The sequence below is a fragment of the Anthonomus grandis genome, chromosome 12 (genome assembly GCF_022605725.1).
Source record: "Anthonomus grandis grandis chromosome 12, icAntGran1.3, whole genome shotgun sequence".
Lineage (NCBI taxonomy): Eukaryota > Metazoa > Arthropoda > Insecta > Coleoptera > Curculionidae > Anthonomus > Anthonomus grandis.
In genome coordinates this window covers 12,029,228-12,050,941 of record NC_065557.1, presented here as the reverse complement: position 1 = coordinate 12,050,941, position 21,714 = coordinate 12,029,228, and the positions used below count along the sequence as shown (strand labels likewise).

General features: G+C 31.3%; 2 protein-coding genes across 3 annotated transcripts in view; one reads left to right on the top strand and one right to left on the bottom strand.

Annotated features, from left to right (window-relative positions):
* Nucleotides 1-12,235, bottom strand: part of LOC126742921 (synaptic vesicle 2-related protein) — a 29,281-nt gene extending 17,046 nt beyond the window's left edge. For both annotated transcript variants that reach the window (XM_050449796.1, XM_050449795.1), the window contains exons 1-9: nt 12,035-12,235; nt 8,075-8,234; nt 7,782-7,878; nt 7,603-7,727; nt 7,483-7,546; nt 7,301-7,426; nt 7,019-7,233; nt 6,664-6,963; nt 2,051-2,225 (exon numbers count right to left, since the gene is read on the bottom strand). In XM_050449796.1, the coding sequence (XP_050305753.1) occupies nt 2,051-2,225; nt 6,664-6,963; nt 7,019-7,233; nt 7,301-7,426; nt 7,483-7,546; nt 7,603-7,727; nt 7,782-7,878; nt 8,075-8,234; nt 12,035-12,167 (1,395 nt within the window). In that variant the 5' untranslated portion in view covers nt 12,168-12,235. The remainder of the gene's footprint in view (nt 1-2,050; nt 2,226-6,663; nt 6,964-7,018; nt 7,234-7,300; nt 7,427-7,482; nt 7,547-7,602; nt 7,728-7,781; nt 7,879-8,074; nt 8,235-12,034) is intronic.
* A 497-nt stretch (nt 12,236-12,732) lies between these two features.
* Nucleotides 12,733-20,019, top strand: LOC126743186 (N-acetylneuraminate lyase-like). The gene is made up of 7 exons (XM_050450167.1): nt 12,733-12,840; nt 12,970-13,028; nt 17,403-17,473; nt 17,528-17,842; nt 17,905-18,050; nt 18,109-18,280; nt 19,676-20,019. Exons 1-7 carry the CDS (start codon nt 12,838-12,840, stop codon nt 19,819-19,821), a joined length of 912 nt encoding a protein of 303 aa, XP_050306124.1. The 5' UTR covers nt 12,733-12,837; the 3' UTR covers nt 19,822-20,019.
* Nucleotides 20,020-21,714: the final 1,695 nt, after the last annotated feature.

Sequence of the window (21,714 nt, the reverse complement as noted above, 5' to 3'; positions counted from 1 at the left end):
ATGTCATTATGCTTGCAGATGATACATTTTTCCTTGTAAAACAAAAACAGTGATTTCAGAAATTGACGCATGGTGTATATACAGTGGAATACAAATAAACTTTGAAACAACCAAATGCATTGCTTTTTAAACACAAAATACAGCACCAGAAATATAATCCAATATAGAAGTAAAAAATAATAAGATTGTTGAGGTACATTTTAGACAAACAGATAAAGTCAAATTCCAGACCTTAATAAAAAACTAGTTATAATATCTGATAATATTATTAATATAGAATATCTAATATTTCTGTTTAAGATTTTTTCGAATGAGACAAAAAACAAAATGGTATATTGAAAATTGTGTACTATGCACATTTTGAATCTAGCCTTAAATGAAGCATTCTGCTTTGGGGTGTCCCAACTGATTGGCAGATAGCATTCAAAACTCAAAAATATGCTATTGGACCGATAGCAAAAGTACAAAGATAGAAGGTACCTGCAACGCCTATAAAAATTTAGGCATCAGAAAATTCAAAAATCTAATGAAGGCCCTGCTGATAGAAAAGGCATATTACTCTGTACAAGAACTCCTGGAGGATAAATTAAATTAATATGACATTTTAACTGTCTTTCCATTCCTGCATCTTTCTGATATAATTACTGCAGTCATAATATTCTAACAGTCCTCGTTTATAATTTTGTCTATAATATAAGTATAGGTACATGATGTTTTATCTTTGTTTTATTTTTTTTTTGTTTTTAGTCTTAGGATTTTATATTAATGTTCTTTTATAAGGAAATTCCATAACGCTTATGTAACATTTGTCTTTTTTTTTTTTAAATGTAACAAAACTGTTGTGGAAATAAATAAATAAAAATTAAAAATTGAAATAAGGCTTATTATTGATTTGTGTAAATTAATTAGGAACTTTACTACACGTCGACACTACTTTAAAAGTTATGCTGTATGCAAAAAGTTTGAAAACGAATGTCTGATCCTTTACTGCTGTGAAGCTATTTAGCAAATTACCTACTTAAAAATGATCCTGTAAATTAAATTAAAGAAGCAGTTAAAAATCACTCTTGTTTTTCAAGGCTAGTTATTTCTTTTACTTAATCTAGTTTTCTTTTTGCATTTTTTTATGTTTGTAATGACTTTCAGGCTCACCAGCTTTATTTAATATTTACCAGGCAAACATCTCAAAACATGCGATATTCATAGCTCGCCCTGTACGCCGATGATACAGCAATCGTTACCAGTTAGCTACAACACAACGACTGAATAACAGCCTACTGATACTATGGGCAAACAGATGAAAGATGAATATTAATGAAAGACAACTGGTAGCAATCATTTTCTCAGAAAAAAAGAGAAAACTTCTAAACCGTTTTTGGGTGGATAACAATTCCCTGGAAAAATTAAATTAAATATCTTGTTCGTGGAGACAATAAACAATTATAACTACTACACTTAAAGACAGGTCGACTTATGTAATGTCACCTCTTTTTATTTCCGCAAATTACATGACTACCTAAATACAGGCAGTTCCTTACACTATTGTCCGGTGAATTCAAAGAAAAGGTACCTAAATTGGAGCACAAAAATTTACGCGAGTATTCCTGACAGAAAAAAAAAGTTCCGAATCAATTTTTTCATGGATGGGCCGAAAACGTGATCTCATCTCAGACCTTCTACGGTGAATTCTATTCCTTCCCCTAAAATTTTCCCAACGTATCCTAAGACATAGGTTGGGAAAAAATTTCAGCTCGCACAGAGTGTGCATTCACAAGTAGCGCAAAAGCATTACCACCCAGACTAGAAAATACACAACAAGCAAGCAAGTATTTTAACCTGTATGTGTATATCACATTTTTAAAACCTTGTCATTAAATAAAAGGTTTAAGGATTACAAAATTTTAAGTATGTAAGATATAATCTTGATTTGATTTGATTATTGAATGTGTGTCCTAAAATTGCTTTTTAAAACAATTTAACCGTACTTACCTAGAAACATCTTTTAAATATTTATACTGTGACTTTTAGATTATGTACTTTGCCTAATTACCTGAGCAACATAAGGGGTAACCATAGCTCCTAGCCTAGCCATAGCGCTACAGGACCCCACTCCAATCGACCTTAAAGATGTTGGGTATACTTCTGGAGTATATACGTACGCAGCTTGGAAAACCCCCGCTATAATGCCTCGTGCGAAGAATAACATTACTGTTAAAACAGATCTCCTAAAAAATAAACAGTTGTTAAAAGAAAAAAGGTATGCTATTACATCAGACATTATATAAACTGCATATATTGGACAGTGAGAAATGCTACCCATAAGTTATTCTACAGAGTGTCCGGAAGGTAGATGCAATACTTTAAGGGGAGATAGCTGACCTAATTTCAAACATTTAAAGTCAAAATCTGTTTTTAAATTAGGGTATTTTCTCAATATTAACCCAAATTTCACACTTAATTGGTAATACAGCGCAAGTTACAATTGATATCTAAATTTCAAAGTTTAATTTGTTTTGTCTAATATACCATGAATTCCAGAAATCTGTGTAAACTGAGAGACAAAATAGAGGCATTAAAACGTGAAAAATAATTGTAAAATTGAAATAAAATACTTTGGTTAATGCTTGAAAGGAATTAAATAAAGTTGCCTTCATCGTTCAAACCGTTTTAAAAAATACGCCTAGTTACTGCCGTTTATTTTAAATTCATTTATGCCTGCCTTATGTCTGCCCAATTCTCAGAAGCCTCTATTGTGGGACAGTTGAGATAAACAAAAGTTACTAGATTAGGGCTTCTCATTAGAGTTCTTAGAATTAGGACTATAGCACTTCTATTGTGGAGCAGCTCATGTAAACTAAGTTTACCTAAACTGGTAGCATTTTGTCGATCTGCACTATAGGGTAGGGGAACCACTTAATAAACAAAAAAGTGTTTTTAGTCTTGCTTCTTCGCATTTAGTCTTGTGATTAAATATGTATGGTTATCACGAACTTCATGTTCAGTGCATCTACTGTTCTTTAAATCGAGTTCCTTCACATTTTATTGGACACTATTGTGAAATAGCTTTTACCAATGAAGAGCTCACTGGAATGGCTCTCGGCCTACTACTACCTATGGCCTTAGTAAAGTTGGTATTGGTAACACCCCGGCACGTTGTGTCAACCCTGATCATGAAATTGACAAACAAATACTGGAAGCTTTTTCCGCGGATCTTACTGCAAGAAAAGAAGCTGGAGACCTTGGCATTTCTATATAATAATAATAATAATAACGTTTATTAATTCCAAATACAATTAACAATTCAATAATTACATTGCTGTAAAAGAAATAATAATAATATAATTGTGCGGGATTAAATGGCCTAATTTTCAGCATCCTTACAATTACGTAGGGGCTGTTGAAGCCCGGAAGTAAACTGTATATTTATTAATTTACTTTTTTATAATAATATATGTAAGAATATATTTACAAAATAAAGAAGGAAAAAGAGAGAGAGAACAGTAAGAGAGATCGAAAGAAAAGAAGGCGTAAAGGAGAGAAAAGAAGAGATGACACTATAAATGCAGCGCTACGTCACATATTGTATAATTAAATAAGTTACATATTAAACAAACATTTTTTTCCAAATTGAATTTCTAAATGAGCGGACTGACAATGTTAAATCACTAATTTTATACTTATTTATCAGCTTGGCAGCATTATAGGAAAAAGATGATTTAAAAATTCCCTTATGATGTCTTGGAATGTCAACAAGATATCTTTGTGTTAGGTTTACATGATGTGCTGAAGTTCTTAGTTTAATTTTATTAAAGAGGTAGTGAGGGGTGCGATTTTTTAAAATTTTATAATAAAAAGAAACTGAATGTAGCTCTCTACGTCTTGCCATATCTAACCATTTTACATCTTTAAGCTTATAAGTAATGCTGTTGCGTCTTCGTATACCAAAAATAAATCTTAGGCAGGAGTTTTGAACAACTTGAATTCGACGTTTCGTTTCATTATCCAGGCATGGGCCATAAATTGAGTCACAAAAGTTAGTGAAATGAGACTAAGGGTTCGCATAATGTTTTTTTTGTTGTTTGATTTAAATAATGTCTGTGTGGATAAAGCATTTTTAGGGTTGAATAGACTATTTTAAATTTTGTAGGGATGTGTTCTTTAAATCGTAATTTATGATCTATAATTAGACCCAAGTTTTTTGCACTATCTTTAATTGTTATCTTTTTATTTCATATTTTTAAGTGTAGATCATTAACTATATTCGTTCGGTGAATGTCACTGGCAAACACAATTGCTACGGATTTGGCTGGATTAAGTTTAAGCTGCATATTTGTCGATTTTTCGTATAAATACTGAAGATCACTATTTATTTTTAAACTGGCTTCCTCAGTACCATATATAGAAGGTGTGGACGACAAAAAGAAAATCCTGCAAGAAGAATGCCATTTTGCTTTTTTTGTTGAATATGGACATCAAAGACGTAATTTTTTTAAGAGTTTTCTGCCAGTCCAAATTTTTGAGAGAGGTTATTACCAACTTCCATAACCTTTACGAATGGGCTACCAAGAATGCAATCCGCACTGGAAAAAATATAATTCATTTTAGAGCAGATTTTCTGTCAACGTGTGGGTTGGAGTAATAGGCAAAACTTTAGAGCCACATTATCTACAATCGACTATTTACAGTTTCTGCAAAATGATATCCCCGATCATCTAGCGGAAGCTGGACTCTTAAAACGAGAAAGGCCAATGATCTTCCAACAAGATGGTTGTCCAGCGCATTGAACCTTGGCTGTCAGGAATTATTTGAAGAACTGTTTTTCCGGAGGGTTGGATTGGTAGAGGCAAAATCTTTTCTTGGCCTCCTCGATCACCTGACTAAACTGCTCTGGATTTTTTCATCTGGGGCTGGGCAAAGAAGCTTGTATACTCGACAGAGACAACGAGGGAAGAGTTGGTGAGCAGAATCAATCAGGCACTTAACAGAATTAAAAAAGAGATGAAGTTAAGGGTGATCACCACGAAAAAGAAGGAGAAAGGGTGAGAAATGGAGAGATAAGAAATAGAGCCCGTGTCTGTATTAGAACTAGCGTATCATATTTTAAGCATGGTTTAAACAAAATTGTGTTTTATTAAATATTAAAACTTGAAATTACCCCACATTAGAGGCTCTAGTTTTTGAGAATTAGCCAGACATCAACATGAATAATAACTTAGAATAAAAGGCAGTAACTAGGCGTATTTCTAAAAAGATTTGATCGATAAAAGCAACTTTATTTAATTTTATTCAAGCATCAAACAGTATTTTATTTCAAATCTACAATTATTTTTCATGTCTTTATTTTTTCTCTCAGTTAACACAGATGCTTGGAATTCATAGTATTCAATTCAATAAACATAAGAAAAAACAAAATAAACTTTGAAACTTAAATATCAATTGCGCTTTATTACCGATTAAGTGTGAAATTTCGGTACTTATTGAAAAAAATGCAAAAGTTGCAATAAACAATTGAAATGCAATCGAAATTAGGTCTGCTTTCACACCTACCTTTTGGACATCCTGTATAAAGTTTTATAGAAATTTGGATGCCTTATGCCTTTGGATTCTTGATGAGACGACTAATTTAGAAAGTCATAATTAAGGACTACCAAATATATAAAATATGCTTAACAAAAATTATTCTTAACATACTGCATACCTTTTATTATGCATTTGAGTTAATTATTGCGAAAGTGGACGGATCGAAATAATTAAGTTCTTACAGAATTGTACTGACTTTAGGTTTTGAAAGTAACAATTCTTTAAAAAATTTCTTTCAACATATTCAATTCTATAAGTATAGTATTATCAAAATGTCTTTAAAAAATAACATCCATATCTGTAGGGTCTTATTACACCTACATATTACGATACTTTACCGTAATAGGTTGTTTTAAATATACTAATATCGTGAATTGAAAATTTTGAAAAAGCAATAAACACACATTTAGAAATCTAAAGTATCATTTTAATTATTTTGCTCTATTAATTCTATAAAGATCCCCATAGTGACTTAAGATTTCTAAATCATCTGCATATAATAAAAAATGTCTATTTAAAAAACTATTTACTTATAAACCGTTAAATAAAAGAATTAAAATATAGCTGTATGGTGAGCAGATTAGGCACCATTTCAATCTTACAATTTATAGAGAGAAACTGTAGCAGGTTTAGAACCTCAAATCAAACCGATTTTGTTCCAAAAGAGATGCCTACGTTTCGGCGTTTTTTTAGGCCATCTTCTGGACTATTTCTGTTTAAAAAATCAGTTTATGTCTAACGATGGAATAAGAAAACATTATGAAGCCGGTCATTGTATTCATGGCAACTAAATTAAAACAAAAATACCCCGACAACTCATCAGAAACAAACAAAAAGAGCGGCAAAATCAATTTTATTTGAGGTCCTATAACTGTTACACTTTCTCTCCGTTTACCACTAAGAATGCTAAACTTTATTAAGGCTTATATATCTTATTGTCTAAAAAACTTATGAACCCGTTTAGAAATTGCAAAATCGGGAGTAAACACACAAGACCAGATATCCTTCAGAAGTCTTATTTTCAAGAAAATTGATTAAAAATTACTTTAAAAAATGTGTATGATGAAATGAAAATGAACTTACTTTCCTGGACAAACAGCCAGGAACCCGCAACAAACCGCATAAGCAATAAACTGCACTGCCATAGTTTTCTTCCTTCCAAATCTCTCGATAATAAAGATTGTAAAAAAAATACCAGGAAATTCAGCCAAAGTAGTCCACAGTAAATCCACATAGTCGGCTGTCTGTAATTGCCTGCAATCGGCAGCACATGTATCTAATCCTTGCACAGGTTGCGACCCATCATTACACACAATCGTTGTAGTTTCGAATAGTTCAGTCGTCATCAGAACCAGCCCGTAGTAGCAAAACGCACAAGAAGCCCTAGAATTATTACAACAAATATAACAAGAAAAAAAAAATATTTTAAAACACCAACCATATGAACCACAAAAGAAGTGAGGTGAGCCTCAAAGAAGGTATAAGTAAGTCCCTAAGGCGCCCTCTGTGAGGTGAGTTTAGGGAGGCTTCATCTACTACTAGCCTGCCTAATAGCATGGGTTTTCCGTTGTCTTTGGCAATTTTTTCTAAAGTTTCCAAAGCTTTATCTGTTTGGCCACTTACAACATGGTATCTTGCAGATTCTGGCAACCACTAATAGAAAACAAATAAATTAATATTTATTCTTACAAAAGTGGTGCAAAAAGAATGAGGTACCTACCGGACAAATCATAGCAAATGCAAGTAAAGGGCCAGTTGATAATGCCAACAGCCATTGCCAACCCAACGTCGGCATAACAACTAATGCCAAAGCTACCTCAAAACATGCTCCTAATGCCCAAAAACACTAAAAAAACAAACGGATTAACTAAAATAAAGAGTTTGAAACATTCCAACACTCACATCAAGCAAGACTACACATTTTGCACGCTGCTTAGTAGGTAAAAATTCGGCATAAAGGGTTACTCTAAAACGTGAACACACATTGCTACAATGGCCCAAACAAATCTCTTACCCGCTTACGATTGAGGTGTACATCCTATAGCAAATCCAACTAGACCTCTTAAGAGGAGCATCCACATGAAACTGGGTGCTATGGAACTGAGAAGACCATAATAAAATAGCAGAACCGCACATAAGCTAAGTGCCTATAATAAAAATAGTTTTACTAATTGAAGACTTAATGTGGAAAGTACCCTTACATGTTTCCGTCCATATCTATCACTTAAATTTCCCCAGAATGTTGACGAAAGCATCATTCCAAGAAAGACAATTGTTGTAGTCAAAGCTTGTTGATACCTAGAGGTACAAAATTACTTATTACTTTTTAACAATGATATATGATAAAATAAAGTAATAAGTTGCATTCTGTTAATTGTTTTATATAGTACCTTGATCCCAAAGCTGTGTTAGTGAAAGCTGTTTAGGAGCAGAAAAATTCTCTCTATGTAATTATATCTTTAAATGATCAAAAGTAAGATGGTGAAGGCCTTACCTAGTAATGTGCCAGCTACAATGTAATGCTGGAGATAGTATAGATAAAATGGTCATTTCCATACTGTCAGCCATCCAGCATAGGCCTGTCCATAATGAGAGTTTTACTTGGAACCAGCCAAATCCCAGAGCATTTACAGCTTGCGTGACTGTAAATGTGTCTAGAAGAAACATTTTTTATTTTTGCTTCGTTGTTATTAAAACAAAATAAGGGAATTTAATAATTAATACATAAATAATAGAAAAGCTTTTCAAATTTTGATTTTTTAAATTGTACATTTGTTTTCGTTATGAAGCAGGTATCTGAAATTGATTATTATTTTATGAATCAAAAGTCTCAATTATTTATGGTTTTATATAAGTGATGTTTTAACTATAAAGAAAAATATTTAAAATATTTCCATTTATTAATTTAAGGATTATAATAAATAATAAATTAAGGTCAATACTTTAAGTTGAACTTTTTACATCAGCCATCAAAATAAAGAATGATCATGTGGCTTGTAATTACTGAAGGTTATTGTTTCACTTTGAATAGTTTTGTATTTTATAATCTATGGAATTAATGTTGGTCAACTTTCTTAATTTTTTTTCCTAATTATAAATCTCCATATTACTATGTCTCATACAGTGATCCACAATCTCTGGTACTCAAGTTAAGAGGTTCTTGGTGTGATGGGAATATTGTGCTAATAGAGCTATACAATGCTAATAGTACAATATACTCCATAAATATCCACTGAATGTTCACTTGAAACTTCAACCATTATTTACTAGGAACAAAACTGTCTCAGGAATATTCTCAAGCATCTCATTAACCAGTACATTTACAAATCAAATGATTCATTATTTAATCAGGCAGATGTAACTTATACAGATTGAAGCAAAGCATTTGACAAGTTTTGTCATCACATATGAAAGGCTGGCAGAAATCTGTCAGACCTCTTTAGATGGTTTGAGAATTGTCTTTTTTAATCTTTGCCACACCATCGGGTTTCTGCTAGAAATGATTCTGTATTCAGTTTATTGATCATTAACATATTAATTAATTGACATTGTTATTATCAAAACGGGTTTTGAATATTGATTTTATCACTGCTGATGATCTAAAGGTATTTCATAAAGTTGGTTTAGAGTCTGATTATGAAACTCTTTAAGTTTGTATTATCAATTTAATTTGGGTTTGTATTATTGATCTGAAATCAAAATTTGTTAGTACTCTCTCTAAAAAGGGTCTCTCACAATTAACCATCTATATTTTCATTATGCACCACTGTGCTGACTTTAAAAACTATATGACCATATGATCTTGGTAAAATTAAATGTAATGTTCCATTTGTTAACTTAGAAACCATGAATTGTTATGCATCTTAATATTGCAGGAAAAATGATTAAATTAAGAGTAAACTAAGCACCTTTTTTGCCAATTCAAATTCAAATTCTTTATATTATATAATATATATACTTTATTATTCTTTTATTCAAATTCAAATTTTTTATTAGTCATGTTAAAGTTACACAAAGCAATATACATACTTTAATAAATAAAAATAAAATATAGTGATTAAAAACTTTAGAGTTTAAACAAAACACTGATGACATATAGACACCATAGGCGCTAGACTATAGACAATAGTTAAATGACTTTTCATTTGAATAATATGCATTTGAAACTAACATTTGTTTTGCTTTTTCCTCAAATTTATATATTGGTAACTCTCTAATTTTTATATGTAAAAAAAAAATTGATGGACCAGTAGCCTGGGCCATTCTGACACCTTTTCAGTTGCCAGAAAGCTGGTATTAGATTATCACTATTTCTTGTTGAATAGTCACATATGTCCCTGTGAGTAGCAACTAAAATTTTCTCAAATTGCATTGTCATCAATACTTTGTTGAAAGCCAACACACTCTTCAATATTTTCCTCCCAATTGTCTGAGATTTGAATACCTTTTTGAATATAAAGAGGTTGTTGGCACAAATATGCTCCTGCTTTTATTACAACTGAAGTCTAATGGTTTTAAGCAAATAGGAATACTTAAAATTCATTTTTCTTTTCAGCTCGACCTTAATAGTATGGGTGTCATCTGGATTCCTCAGAAGTATGTTAGTGGAGGTATCAATTACTGGTACATTAACAATTTGACCAGTGATATAATACTGTCTAGCATAAACAACTTGCCTCATTTGCATTAATGGTATTCTAGTTGAAACCATCCTTTCTTCTAATGTTGTCAGGTCTTTTAACTTCTCAGGAACAAGATATATGAATATCTTCAGGACCCTGTGTTCTATTGAGAATCTTTGTTCATAATTTGTGTGTAAAATGTTTCTTTATTAAAGCAATCAAAATATCCCAATCATTAGCATGTTTTGCCACTATATGACACCTACATAGTTCTTCAACTCTTCTCATAAAGCTATTGATTATATGAAACATTGATAAAAACCTAAAAATTTAAAATTCCATTAATATCTTGGTATTGATCTTGGAACACAAGTATCAGAAACAGTACTATTTGAAGATCATGCTTAGATGAGCTAGAATCTTGCCAAACAAAAGAAGTTTCTAAACATTATGTTGAGGTTGTGTGACTGTAATTTGAATCAATGGGAAGGTTGACTTCCTTACCCTTATCACAAAGTTTTATATTGTGATTTAAAATAGTGCTTAGAGTTGATCATTTGGAAAAATATGGGTATTGTACCGGACATAGGCTGTGGAAAGTGTGAAGAATATTTGACTGCTAAACAAATGCACTGTCTCTAATGATGTAGTGTCCAATTGGTCTACAAATAATTCACCCATTAAGCAAAGGTATTACCCTGTTTCTCCCTATAAACAAAAAATGATCAATGAAGAGATAAAATGATTCAGGATGGTACTGTTGAACCTTCAAAGTCACCTTGATCATTTCCAATATTGCTTGTTCCCAAATCAAATCAAATTTTGTAATTTCCAAACCAATATTTAGTTAAATTCCTCTTATAAATGTGGGTTAAGCAGGACCTACAGAGCTGATTACCATCATTGTATATTTTTATTATAAATTCATTTCCAAAGTTTATTATCCATTTTTGATGAGCCAAATATTCTATACATGATGAAGGAAACCATAATTGTAAGCAGCAACTACAAACAACAGTTGGTCCCTCTCTTATAGCTAAAGAGTTTTCAATTGCATTGTACCACATATATAATGAGACAAAATTTGTCACAGTATATCTTGGACTGTACTCATTGACCCTTTTGTAAAGAGCTTGTAATAGCAAATATTTATGTATTCATTTATTCATCTACTATGCTATGCTATTCTCAACACAATCAAAGGCTTTTGAAAAATCGTAAAATGTTTACGGAGAGTGGAAACCACACCTTAAAAATCAAAACCCTCCAGAGTTTTGTCACACAAGTCCCTGACCAATCTATCCATTGAATTTTGATAAAGTCATGTGGCTTAACAAAAATGAATTCTGCTCAAACTAAACTTCTATTTGACTATTCAGTAAGATCTCAAAGATTTTACCAAAAATTGGGACTAAAGAAATTGGCCAATCATTCTTTCTTTTTATTGAATCAGTATGACTTTTGCAACTTTAATATAATCTGGAATTCTCCTTTGTGATATCTAAGTAATTTAATTTTGTTAAGGGAACAATAATCAAGTTTTTAAATAGAACCTGATATTTCCATCTTGCAGTGTGTTTTACTTATTGTCTTATGGCATATCTAGAAAATTTTTTAAAACATACCGAGGATGTTTTCCTGAAGGATAAGCATTAATTTATTAAATTACTTACTATGAGTAGAACCAGCATCATAATTTTAACTGTCTATCCCAACACTTATGTTATATTTAGTTGCAATTCATTTCTTATAAGCAATTACCTTATAATTAAGTAATTTAACCCTTATAATTAGGCAACAAAGGTGTATTTTAAATAAAATTAGGTTTTTACCATCAGGAACAACTGAAACTGAGGCCATCTCAATTTCTTGTGGTATCGTAGTATCGGGATCGACAGGTTCATTTCTAGGTTGTACAGAAGAGCTTCCGTCGAGTCCTTCATATTTTGACCGTTTTAGCACCATTTTAATGAAGATTTAAAAGAAACAAACATACTAAAAAATCATAATTTTTTATTTGTTTACGTGGTAAAAATTCTAACATAACCCCAAAAAATGTTTGACAGTGACAGACATCAAACCTTAGACAAGGTAAAAGAGGAGGCTCGTAAAATGTTACAGGCTAGTTATTCTAAATTTATTTATTAATTTCAGTTAATTTATTTTTACAAAATTCTGTAAAGTTCTGGATGCTTATTTAATATAAATAGTGTATGTAACATTTTAAAAACTTAATTGATAATTTTTAAAAAATGTTTACAGAGTACATTCGTTAATATAAAAGTTTAAAAAAATAATTAAATATATAGTATCAACTTCTAACTAGTAACTTTATACAGCAACAATGTTTTCTATAAAAAAATTTGCAACCGGAATATTTGCATTTTGCAAAAGATTGGAAGGCACCAAGAAACGTTACTTTTATTCTTAGTATATTTGATACTAATGTATTTGTTTAACAATTAATTATATCCATGTGTATGTATGTGATAAATATATGGAGTGTATTTATATATTATCTGGTGCCTTATCAGAAAAGCAATAGCAAATAACATTACTTCATAAAAAAAATTTGAAATAACAGTTTAGTAACGTAAATGTTGTGAGGTCGACAGCATCTGAAAATAGAAAAATAATGGTAAAGCTAATAAACTACAGCAAACTATACAATATATTAAATTTTTGATTAACCAATGCCAGATACGTTTATATATTTATTAGATATACATATATTTAACTTTGATATATATTATATATTTATTTTCAGGCTACATTCACTTTTCGAGGGCTGATGGCTCCAGTGTTCACCGCCTTTAATAAGGATTGGTAAGTCTGTTTTTTATGTAAAAAACACTATCTAAGTGTACTTTATAAGGAAGACATACATCTCCTATTTTTAATTTCTAACTACAATTAGATAACGTTATATATGTAATCTTCAATAAATTCTAGTTGCGATCCTATAGGTTTGAAATCTTGAGTTTAGTTGTGGGATGGGATCGAAGGAATAAAAACTTGGTCAGTACATAAAGTGACGTTTGTTTTTATTCCTTCGATCCCATCCCACAACTAAACTCAAGGTTATATATGTAGTTTTGCAAAATCTCTATATTCTCTAGAATCCCATTATAATTAATTTCTCTTGCCTACTAATAAGTTATCCATCAACATTATCTTTATGGTTTTCTTTAAAATGTCATTTTACATCCTATAGTTAGGCATATACTTTATATATTTCTATAGACTAATTGATATTCGATTGAATAAAATCAAATTTTATTCATAATCATCATTAACTCGTATGTAAAATTATTATAATCGATACAAGCACATTTTTGTCGGCTTAAGAGCAACAATCAAAATTAATTTAATACTGGAGTGGTTTTTGTTATACAAAAAGATAAGATATCTATCAAAAACCATGAATATTTACGTAAATTATTTAGTAAGTTTATTCAAGGACTAGGATAAGGTTTACATATAGTTTTATGTAGGAAATATTGTATAAAGCATTTTATTCATTATTATATATAGGAGAGAATTTCCTGAAATACGGTTTTTGTCGAGAAATTGCTATTGTGGTATTAAAATAAGACTAGAAATAAAATTAAAACCTTTGAAAAAATTATTCAAAAAATCTTATGACTGCTTTGTTTATGTGTGAGGCATATTCTATAAAAACTTCTCATTTCTCAAGACCAATAGTATAAAATTCTGTAGGTGCATAATAAGTGTTTTCGAATTGTCAGGGGGAATTTTTTCTGTCTTTTTCAGACATCAGAAAATTATAGTTTTTGTTTTTTTCAGCCAGAAAAAAATAATATGCTTTGCAGAAAAGTAACAATTAGATTGGAAATTTTTGAAAAAGCTATATATTTTTATTGATTTTTTTAAATTAAAATAGCAACAAATTTAATTAAAAATGTCGCTTCTTATATAGCGTTTCCTCTTTTATTTGTGTAATAAGCAGACATATTATCATTTAAACAGGGATACTTTCCAGAGGCAATAGTTAAAGTTTTGCGTAAGAAAGGAGATGTTTAAAAAAGAGTAAACTATTGACCAATAAGCTTATTAGCTTATCATTTTTAAAAATTTGCGATGCTTGCAAAACTACAGATGTTCTTTGAGTTAGGAGCATCTTCGTTGACTCACATCATGACTTTCGTAAAGGCCGATCAGTTGAAAATGCTACCTACGATTTTATCTGCCGAATAATTTAGAAAGTAAAATGAAAACTTTACGAGCTTTCCTAGACCTGTCCAAAGCTTTTAACAGGTTAGAGCTTCTTTAAAATAAACGGGAGTTGCAGGTCCTTGTTTAACATGGGTAGAATCAATAACACCTCTACACCTCTACTGTCTTTGAGTGGGTGTTGGTAGAATGGGAGATGGAGAGACGCAAAACATTTTCTGCATCAATTACTTAATGTTGAATTAGGAATACCCCAGGAAGTGTCATTTTTTTTACCTGGTTTATATTAATGACCTGCCTCAGACCGTGGTTCGTCTAGCTTAATTATTGATTTTGCAGATGATTCGAATAGCCTTCGGTTTGGGTTAAACATCAGGAACTCTTTATCAAAAACCAGATCAGACATTGGGCCACGGATCAGAGGTGCTAAAGTAGCAACAAACCTCTTTTCAATTGTGACAAATCAGTCGTCTTAACTTCCTATATTTCAGAACTATCCAATTTCAAGATCAATACCCAGAGACCATCCCTATGTTTTATCCCAGAGTAAAGAACTCGTTACTTAGAGTGGGAAACACCGATAGATTAAGGTTGCATAAAGCTTAACTCTTCTTGTTTTTCGTTAAGAGTATTGAAGTGAAAAAACACGTATCGTACGGTTAAGAGTTATATTCTGGTGCGGTAAGATGTATTTTAGATTGTTGTGTAAAGTAACACCTAAACATACGAAGACACACAGATCTAATGCACATGCATTAGATCTGTCTTCGTTCTTACTGTCGTTTTCGTGAAATATAATTTTGCGTTGCGTAATAGATAGAGTTTAATGTCAAATAACTTATATCAAATCAAACTTTAATTTTATAATTAATCAATATTGCGATATCATCTGCAAAGCACATTATGTTAACATTAGATCACAACTCTATATAGAACACGAAATTGACACAGTTATTGCCTAAGGCAAACCATATTCCATCAACCTTGGTAAACTGACACATCGATTTATTTTTACACTTTTTGTTCTTTGTTTAATATAACTTTTAAAAAAGTCATATAAGGGACTCCACAGATTCCAATATATTCTAGCATTTTAAGTAGTATATCATGTGCCATTGTTTTAAACGCCTTGACGAAGTCTAGAAAAATGCACAAAAACATGCACTTTTCGCCACAGTCAAAACATCTTCCAATCTGTTCTGTAATGCAGTTTACCGCATCTTCTGTACTCATATTTTCTTTAAAACTTAATTAATTTTTACAAAACAATATTTTTTTCTAAGAATTCATCAAGTCTATGTTTCATGCATTTCTACATTATTTTTGAAAGATAACTGTTTAAAACTATAGGTTTGGAATTACTAAGAATTTTGTTGTCTCCGGATTTATGCAATGAAGTTGAAAATTGTAGAAAATATTTACCAGTTTCAAATACTAAATTCACTAGAGTAAGATATTTATGATATTTTTCCTAAAAAAATGCACAAAATTGGTCAATCCCAGATGCAGTATTACTCTTTAGAGTGCTTATTATTTGGCTTATCAGCTCATTTTGCATTTTAGGTTTATGAAATATAGAGTTTTTACTTGGATTAGTCGATGGATTTAAGCTACTTTGCTTTGGCTTTCTAATTTTACCTGCCATCACTTTTTTAATTATGCTGAAGTGAGAATTAAAAGCATCTGCAATATCTATAATTTCTATACCGTTGTTATCAAAAACTGTTCTATATTATCGGAAATTGATCTTACTTTTACGTTAGTTGCTTCTTTACCTTCCACCTTCCAGACCTGTTTTGTGTTATGTATGTATTCTGCCAGCTTTTTATAGTGAAATTATTATTATTTTTTGTAATATTAATTAACTTTGAAAGATTATCAGGATAGTCCCCAAAAGCTTTATCGGTTCCAGCAATTTTCAGTGTTCCACTTTTCTTCTTTAGTATGTCCCTCGTTCTGATTAGAGCGAGAGTAATTGAAAGATTTAATTTGCGATCTTTACATTGAATGTATGAGTTGGTGCATGCACTTTCATGATCTGATTTTAGAAATGTTTCGAAACTAGTAGCACATCTTTCAATATCTCCCCATGTTTCATTTTCCAAAGCCATTTTCACTTAGAAGTTTTTCTAGTTTTTGGCTCCTATTTTTTTGGAATAGAAGGATTTTATATCCAGTAGAAAGTCCTGTTTGCCTGTTGATGGTAGCCTATGAAATATAATTCATCCAATTATAAATAATATCTATTGTTTTAATTCTTTCTTTGTCAGTTTCAGATGCATTATATCTCATCAGATACGTCTGTTCTTATATCTGATCTCTCCTTTCTATTCCATCCAATCGGCTATAAGTAGAAGAAGGAAGTGCTTCAATTTTAACACTAATTAATGATAATTAATCGTTGTTTCACTGACAAAACTCGTAAGCTAAATATTACTAACAAGGCGAAAATTATTACTATATTTACAGGAGTTTGGTAGTGCTCAATTTGACTTCAGCAAAAGATAATGTTACTAAAAAAGTTACAGAAGAATGGGAACTGCTTTCTTTTATTATTTTACTAAGACATTTGGTCGTATCTCTCTTTAAATCCTTCAGAAACTAAAATTATATCAGCTGGGTAGGTAATTGAAGTATAGGGTTAATTAAGTCTTATTTGTACCTTTAGTAGTGTACTCAGATTATTGGCTTTAATAACAGCATTTTGAGTAACAAAAACATAAGTATTAGTATAACACAAGGTTCTGTCCTTGGTCCTATTATTCATGATTTATACAAATGACCTGTGTATAACATTCTACATATAAATCTAATTCGTTTTGCAGACGATGCAAAAAAAATATTAAAATATTGTAAAAATACAGTTTTTTTGATCCTATTCCAAATAAGAAATCCAACTGAAAATAAAATTTAATAATCGTTTTTAGTGATTCAACTTTAGTCTCAGGGCAAATTCTGTTTTTAGGTCATTTGATTCTTCTACTAAAAACTCTTTTTACTTGTTAGGTCAGTGGATGTATCAGAAGTACCAAAATACGCAAAATTCTTATACGATAATGGGATATCAGCCGTTTTAGGTACGTTACCTATACTTCCATTAAGACCCATTTTAACATGTCGTTTCTTCTCAGCTCTTGGTTCAACTGGAGAAGGTCCCTTACTTTCCGTAGCAGAACGAAAAGCCGTTACAGAAGCATGGGTAGCTGCAGGAAAATCAACAAAGCAACATGTAATGGTCCAAGTAGGAGGTTGCGCCTTACCGGACGTTCTGGAATTGGCTAAACACGCCGAACAAATAGGAGCTGACTCTCTTCTTTGTCTACCTGACTTGTACTTTAAGCCGAAAACCCCTCAAGACTTGATTGATTATCTTAAAAATGTTGCTGCTGCCGCACCGAACACACCATTACTTTACTATCATATACCTATGTGGAGTGCTGTCGATAGTAAGAATATAAATTATTATTATTGTTCTTTTAACGGGTATAAAACGTTCTTCTTTTTATAGTTAACATGGAGCAGTTTCTGAATCTTTCTGTAGGACAAATTCCTACTTTTCATGGGATTAAATATACCTCGAATGATTTGACTGAAGCTTACAACGCTTTGAAAGCTGCAGGGGGTAGATATGCTGTATTTTTAGGAGCAGACACAGTAAAAACTCTATGAAGTATATTTTTATTCCATATGACTATGACAAAATTTGTTTTAGTTAGTACAACCAGCTTTAGCGCTAGGATTTGATTCGATTATTGCAACCTCGTTGAATTTCATGCCGAGGCACCATGTGAAAATAGCTCAATTTTTAAAAAACAATCAGGTAGAAGAAGCAAGAAAACTGCAGGATGAAATTACTGCTACCTGTAAAGTGATTGCAAAATATGGTATGTAACAATATTTGACGAGGGATTTGAGGGCAAAAACGTAATTCTGTAATTCAAAAACGTAGTTATGGTTGCAGCATTGCTAAATTTTTTAGCAAATGTTTACTATGCTTGAAAATATTAGCACGAAATAATTAGAATATTTTGGAAGAGTACTCAAAGAAAGAACTTAATTCGAACGAATTTCTTACTCAATAGTTTCATATAACACGTTTTTTGTCCCTTATAAACTTTCTGAGTTAGAGACATTTTTGTCTACCAAGGTCTTACAGCCACTAAATTTGAACCTTCGAAACTTTTGTTTATTAAGACATATCTCAAGAACCACCTAAAATATTTTCATATCTTGACACAGATCTTTTCCCAGATACGTATCATAAAGTTTCTATTTAAAGTTATGACTGCTCAGATTTTGGTCCTTCGAAACGATTTTTCTTGGCAATTATCAGCTTTAAAATTCTACTAAAATTTAAATTTTAATCCACCAAAACACATTTTTTTCACATTTTATATTCCATAAATGTTCAAGCAATGGCTGACATACAGGGTGTGCAAGGCTTACTACTTACATCGACATTTAATGTAATAACTGTCTTATCAATGTATAAGGCACTGTATATGCAAATTTATAAAAACCATCAAGATGAAAAAAAATTATTTGGGAATATCATTGGGTGTCCTACACAATTTTAGCATTAAATTATTTATTTCTTAATTAAACACTATATATGTTTAGCATATTTTTTAAGCATAATTAGAATACATGTCTAGAATTTAAAAATTTTATAAAGATTCTAAATATTCAAAAATATACAGTATGATCTTTTGTCTGTATCTTTATGATTTGCGGAGAACTCGGTGTTTTGAGTCGATACGAAGAAAAAGAAGTTTTATACAAAGGGTTCCTGGGGCAAAGCAAGAATCCAATAACTTTGACCTTAACGCTGTATTTCAAGGTTTAAGTGAGTTTTTAATTTGAAACCACTATTTTTTACACCGCGTACGAAAATTGTATTTTCAAGGTCACAGAAACGGTCACAATACGTAATGGGTTTATCTAACTAGAAATGGCAGTTAGAATTTGTGAAATGCAGTAGAAGCTGCTTGCGACGGAGGTAGCTAGCATAGTTAATTAGATATTTGATCAACGCTAGCATATTGACCTTACTTTTGAAAGTAATTTCAAGGTCAAACTAATTTCTTGACATAAAAAAATAATTTAATATAGGAAAATCACCTTCGACCTTTAAGTTGGATGGTTCACGCTTTTTTATCGCCAATTATAAATTAAAATGGGACACTATATAATATAATCAATAAAACCGATATTGCAAAAAAAAAAAATTTTCTTATCCTGCATATACTCAAGGCTGAAATAATTATTGTATTTTGTAGGTCACTGGGTGCCCACAATGAAGGTTGCGATGAACTATTTGACACACCTGAATGTTGGACTGGCCAGAGCTCCTTTGAAAAATTTGAACGAAGCAGATGCTAAGGAAATGCAATCACTCGTTAAGCAACATTATACCGCCCAATAATCGATTTTTGTATATTTTTGAGCCTTTTTGTTTAAATAAATTCTGTTAATCAATTGAAATATTCGTATTTAGAAACATAATTCAATAAACATATGAAAAAAACGAAATTGTAGTCACCATCTTCAGTCGGCCACAATAAAATTCTTTATAAAAACTTTTTAGTTCGTGTTTATCAGGTAATTAAAGCTTTTAAATTTATGTTCTTAAGCATTTTTTTTAAATTCTTCTGGGTATTTTGATGTTATAGGATAGGCTGATTCTATACAAAGTCCATCGAGCTTATAACATCTGATGGCAGTGGGAGACGAATAACTTTTTACTATATCTACATATTTAGTGTATATACGCTCTATCATGGTATTTAACTTTTAAGGTATCTCTTTAATAAAAAACCATGATAAAGCAAGTGGAAATTAAATCTGGGAGGTACTGAATTACTATCTAAACCTCTACTTGAGTTAATGAAGCCAACATTTTCACAGTTGTGTGGTTTTTGTTTTGTCCCGAACATCCAACCCTTCATGATAAATGTACAAATATGTCTTACCCATTTTAACATTATGTATGTCAAAAACCGAGGCTGTAAGTTAATGCAGGTAAAAAATGCCTTAAATCTGAACCTGGGGTCAGAATATGTTTTGCATATAGTCGACACCTAGTGTCGGTACACTGGAATCATCTTGAGGATAATCTTTCAATGCATATTCATTTTTAAATGCAACTTCTTAGCACATCTGAGATAGATATTCTTTTCAGCTACAGCTATGCGCTTAGCATTGTCATTTAACTCTTTGAATTTTGAAGAAGTAATCCATACTTGCAGTGGAGTTAATATGTCAAAGGGTAACTGAAAATGCTTCGGTCATCCTCCACTAAATTTATTTAAAAATTATTCATCCTACATGTTTCAGACATATAACATGTCCATCATACAAATTGAGGGTTTTCGTCAATACATAGAAAAAGCTCTTTGAATTTTATTTTTATAGTTAGTTCCTTACATTAATAGAAAGTGTCTACCCAAAACTTAACCTGGATTTTTATTTCAAAACTTTTGAACATCTTACCTCTGTTACTCTCTAATGTGTTGGAATAGTTAGAAGTAAACAGATTGTGCAATATCAAGTTTTTCGTTTAAATACCTACTTTTAAACACTTTTAATCTCGGTTTGGAGTTGCCTAGAAAATATCTTCCTCATAGATCTTGAGGCGATTTTCTAGCAAGTTAAAATAAATATAACCGATGGACACGATCTTTGCTAATAGAATGAATATTGAGAGCTGCACTTTTACAAACCAAAAGCTGTCCCAACCACAGTTAATTTTATACTTGTAAGTACTTCTGCGAGTCTATTGGAGCAAAATCGTAAAATTTATTTATTTATTGCAAGATTTACGGGAAACTCTATTTTTATCAAAAAAAGAAGAATAATCCTAGTATACTAGGTGTAACAAGAAGTAAATAACCCTGAAAACCACATGATGAGATACCTATGTCTTTTGTCGAGTAATGTTGTATGCATAATAGATTTAAGTGACGCAGGGAACGATTTGGAACGTTTAAATGAATTTAAGACAATAGTTGAGGACAATCCGATTTTCCATTAATTAATTTGAAAATAAAACATAAATCTATGACTACCCGTCTATGCTCCAAGCTATCGAACTCTATGAAACTATGATATTTCTCAAAACTTTCATGGTTGCCATAAATCTCAAAAATTTGTTCTGCACCCGTTCCACCATTTGTTTTTGCAAATCATAATAAGGTGACTATACAACCGTAGCATTTTTATGACAAATGAAGAGAAATCACCATAATTTCTCATCACTAGACCCAACATCTTCATACCCTTAAGAGAAATTGCTGAAGCATACTCATTAAAAGAAGGG